The 3,631-nt window shown below is 30.3% G+C and overlaps 1 protein-coding gene across 1 annotated transcript; it reads left to right on the top strand.

Annotated features, from left to right (window-relative positions):
- Positions 1-1,307, top strand: TRIADDRAFT_54991 (uncharacterized protein; the record flags this gene model as incomplete). Its single annotated transcript, XM_002111205.1, has 5 exons — positions 1-3; positions 442-618; positions 710-757; positions 890-979; positions 1,290-1,307. 5 exons carry the CDS (start codon positions 1-3, stop codon positions 1,305-1,307), a joined length of 336 nt encoding a protein of 111 aa, XP_002111241.1.
- Positions 1,308-3,631: the final 2,324 nt, after the last annotated feature.

Below are 3,631 nucleotides of genomic sequence, written 5' to 3'. Positions count from 1 at the left end.
ATGGTATATGCATAATTATCATAGGAAAATGAATTACTAAATAAAAAAGACAAATCTAGGCTAGCACAACTTGAAGAAGAAAATGAAAACTTGAAGGTAGAGCTGATCGTGTAAACTAACTACTCAGTAATGGTATTAAACAAAAATTTATAAATTTCGAAGTATGAATTAGAAGATCGACCCAAATTTATGTTCCAATCTTGAATATGGATACAACTGCTCTATTTTATACAGTATTAAGATAGAGTAATAATGTATTTTTTCTTATTCCTATCAAAATTGTATATTTTATAGCTACGGTTACAGCAGAGAGTGAACGCTGAAGAGGGATTCGCGCAGAACGTATAAGATTAACAGATTTTCAATTAATTTTCAGTATATGAAGGGCTTTTTTTAAGAATTTACCGGATATTATAAGTATTTTTTAATCTTTTACGATAGGCCTCTGTTAATTCTAGCTTTAGTGAAGTAAATCAAAGATTTTTCGGTGATTCTCCACAAAGTTTCTATGGTAAAAATGCCTATTATAATGATAATATGGAAGAGCGGTCATTTTCTTCAGATGGAGCACCTCTGTCACCATCTAAGGATTCACCACCCAGCGCAGCGGAGTTTGAAGTTAGTTATGCTCTTAAAAACTCATTTTGATAGCCTTTTGCTATGCTTAAAGCATACTCGTATGTAATACGCTATTTTTATTTTAAATTAGTATTTAAGAAATGCTTTATTTCAATACATGGTCGGCCGTGAAAGATTGGTAAGTAAACTTTTGTATTCGTAGGAGATGTCTACATTGATATTTGAAAGTAGATTTGTTATAATTTATAAGCATTTGCTTTTATCAAGCTAAAATTTCATCTGTTTTATATTTTATCGCCCATTGCTATAGCAAATGAGTAAGGTCTTGGTTGCTTTAGCTCGTTTTACCTCAATTCAATCACAAAAGATTCTAGCCAAAGAACAGGAAAGGGATAAAAACGTAAGTATTATCTGAAGATCTTATTAGCTTGAGTTCAACGTACTGCAGTAGTAATTTATTTTGATATGGAACTACAGCTAGTTACACTAGATTATCAAGCTGTTGATATCTATATATAGCGTGCGTTTATTTCTTCAAAATAACAATTTTTACTGAAATATTTTTTGTAGTGATAACATAATTAATTTAATTTAAGAATAATAGTAGTCTATCTGTCACTCTATTTAGGTTTTTATAGTGAAATAAAGTGGATGTTTATCTTTTTTTCATCTGTTATCGTTAACTGCTTTATCGATTATTTCGATTGCAGAAATCGTGGCTAGGTTGATTACAAATCACCCAACGCGTAGGATAATCCTATTTTAAGGGTATTAAATAGAATCAAATTGCGAAATGGCTCTCAAGTGTCACACTTAGCAATTATTTAATGCTATATTTATATTTATAGATGTAAATTGTAAGGGGAATAATTCAAACTGTATAGATCATACATCTACAACTTCGATATTGACATTGTTTTAAGCAAAGTTTAATTTTAAAGCATTGTACTCGTACAGAGAAAATACTGTTGTATTATAGTATACTGAGAGCTACTTAAAATACTAATTGTACAAATACTTATTACTTAGCAAGAGCAGAAATAGTAAAAATGTAAGAATTTCTTAAAACCGGAAATTTTTATTTAAACTACAATGTTAGTTGCCGATAACATGTTGTGAAATAGATAAATGTTGGAGTTATCAATTGCTGTATCGTACTGATATCGACTGTCATTCTGAAAAGCATCTATTGTTAACGTCACATGTTTCTCTCATAAGATGGTTTTAGACTAGATGTAAGACAATCTGTTATTTTTATATAGACTGAAGATGCTAGCTTTGATAATTACTAAATCAATAATTTTTTTTAGTTGCTGCTAGCATAAATAGTTGCGTAGTTGTTTACCATATGAAACAATATTCTACGCAGTAGAAATATTGTTAAATATTATCATATCATTTATTTGATGACAATTAAAGCTTACAACGATATCTAAATTTATATATTAAGTGTATGTTAATGGTCTCGATGATAAAATTTGTTTGGTGTGACATATTATTAATCGAAAATCGGTAGGAAGACAAAATAACAGGTAACCTGTTAACTACAGTATGCTCGGCTTTTATAAGCAATGCTTATTTACTCTTAAATTAAAAGGTTTGGCGATGATACTGATTGTATACTAAACGTTATTGAAATAGAATTAGACACTTTCTCCAATTCTTAGAATAGCCATTATAATTTCATTATTTGACTACTAGATAATATCAGTTTAAGGCATTCAAGAAATTAAAATATCTATCATAGATTGAGTGTTAATTCAACACGTAGAGTATACTGATCTGAGTTTGCCAAAGGTGCTTGCCGATCTGCCATAAGGTAGTGAATCATTGATTAACGGACATCTAAATCGATCAAGATTTGATATTATCTGAAAGTATCAATAAGCTCTCTACGTGAAATGTAAGGCCTACTATATTTATTCTTGTAATGGTTCGATAGAATAAAGCATGTTAGTGGGCCGTGGATGATGAAGCGGTAAAGTAAGATTATTAAATTATGTACCTAACGTAGTAGCTGTGAGGCTATTACAATACTCTAAGCAGCGAATGAACTCTTTCATAATTGAACCAGGTTTGTCAACCGGATTATGTAAAGACCGTCACAAGGTCACGTATTGTATCGCATTAAGAAGTTTCTACATCTAGCTAAATCCACAATAATTAGACTTAGTTATTTTTTCTTTTAATACTTTTACTTCATGGTAGTAGCATTATTCTACAACAATAAATAAATTGATAACGATGTTGTGGAATATCTATAGTTTGATAATTTTTCTTTTATAGATTTGGTTGAATTAAAATCTCTAGAAAGTATATAGGCCATACTAAAATATCGCATGCATCTAAAGGACTTAAGATTACTCAATTAAAGGATACTACCGGTTAACCTGTTGTCTGTCATAAGAAAACACGAGTATTGTAGCTATGATGTTAGCTTTATTTATTATATTAGCACAGTACCAATGATAATAAGCTGACCGACACTTATCTCTAATTATAATTATTTATGCACTATTATTGCCTTATTTTGCATTATAAGAGCAAAAGATCAAAATGCTAGATAGGCTAAACTGCCGTTGCTGCCTTGTAGTTTTAGGTAGAGCAAATAAATAGCTTCCATTAGAAACATACATAGTGTAATAATACACACCCTTAATATTATTACGAAGAAAGTGACAATTTTTTCGCATTGTTATGTTTTCGTATAGAATCAGCATAAGTAGTTACAGTAAATAATCGTATACTCACGTAATATTATCCATATTATATTAATTTAATGAATATCTACGCAACTCAGCTGTGAATAGGATCGTAGCATAATATAAGCTGTGGGTTTTGTAGCTGAATTTGCAGGAGATTTGTGGTTACTGTGATGTGTTGGCAATGATGAGATTACTAATATTTTAGGCTTTATACTGTAGGCAATTGTCAAGGAGTGAGCGAGTCTGATATTAGAATCATGGTTTCCTCCTAGTTGTAAACCTCGAAGTGCATTATCAGTATTATAAGTTTTAGGGTAATAATTTCCCAGCTGCTATATATAATTGTA

This window comes from Trichoplax adhaerens, genomic scaffold (genome assembly GCF_000150275.1).
Source record: "Trichoplax adhaerens TRIADscaffold_3 genomic scaffold, whole genome shotgun sequence".
Classification (NCBI taxonomy): Eukaryota; Metazoa; Placozoa; class Uniplacotomia; order Trichoplacea; family Trichoplacidae; genus Trichoplax; species Trichoplax adhaerens.
Note: the sequence above shows the minus strand (reverse complement) of the source record. Positions and strands in the feature narration are given on the sequence as shown.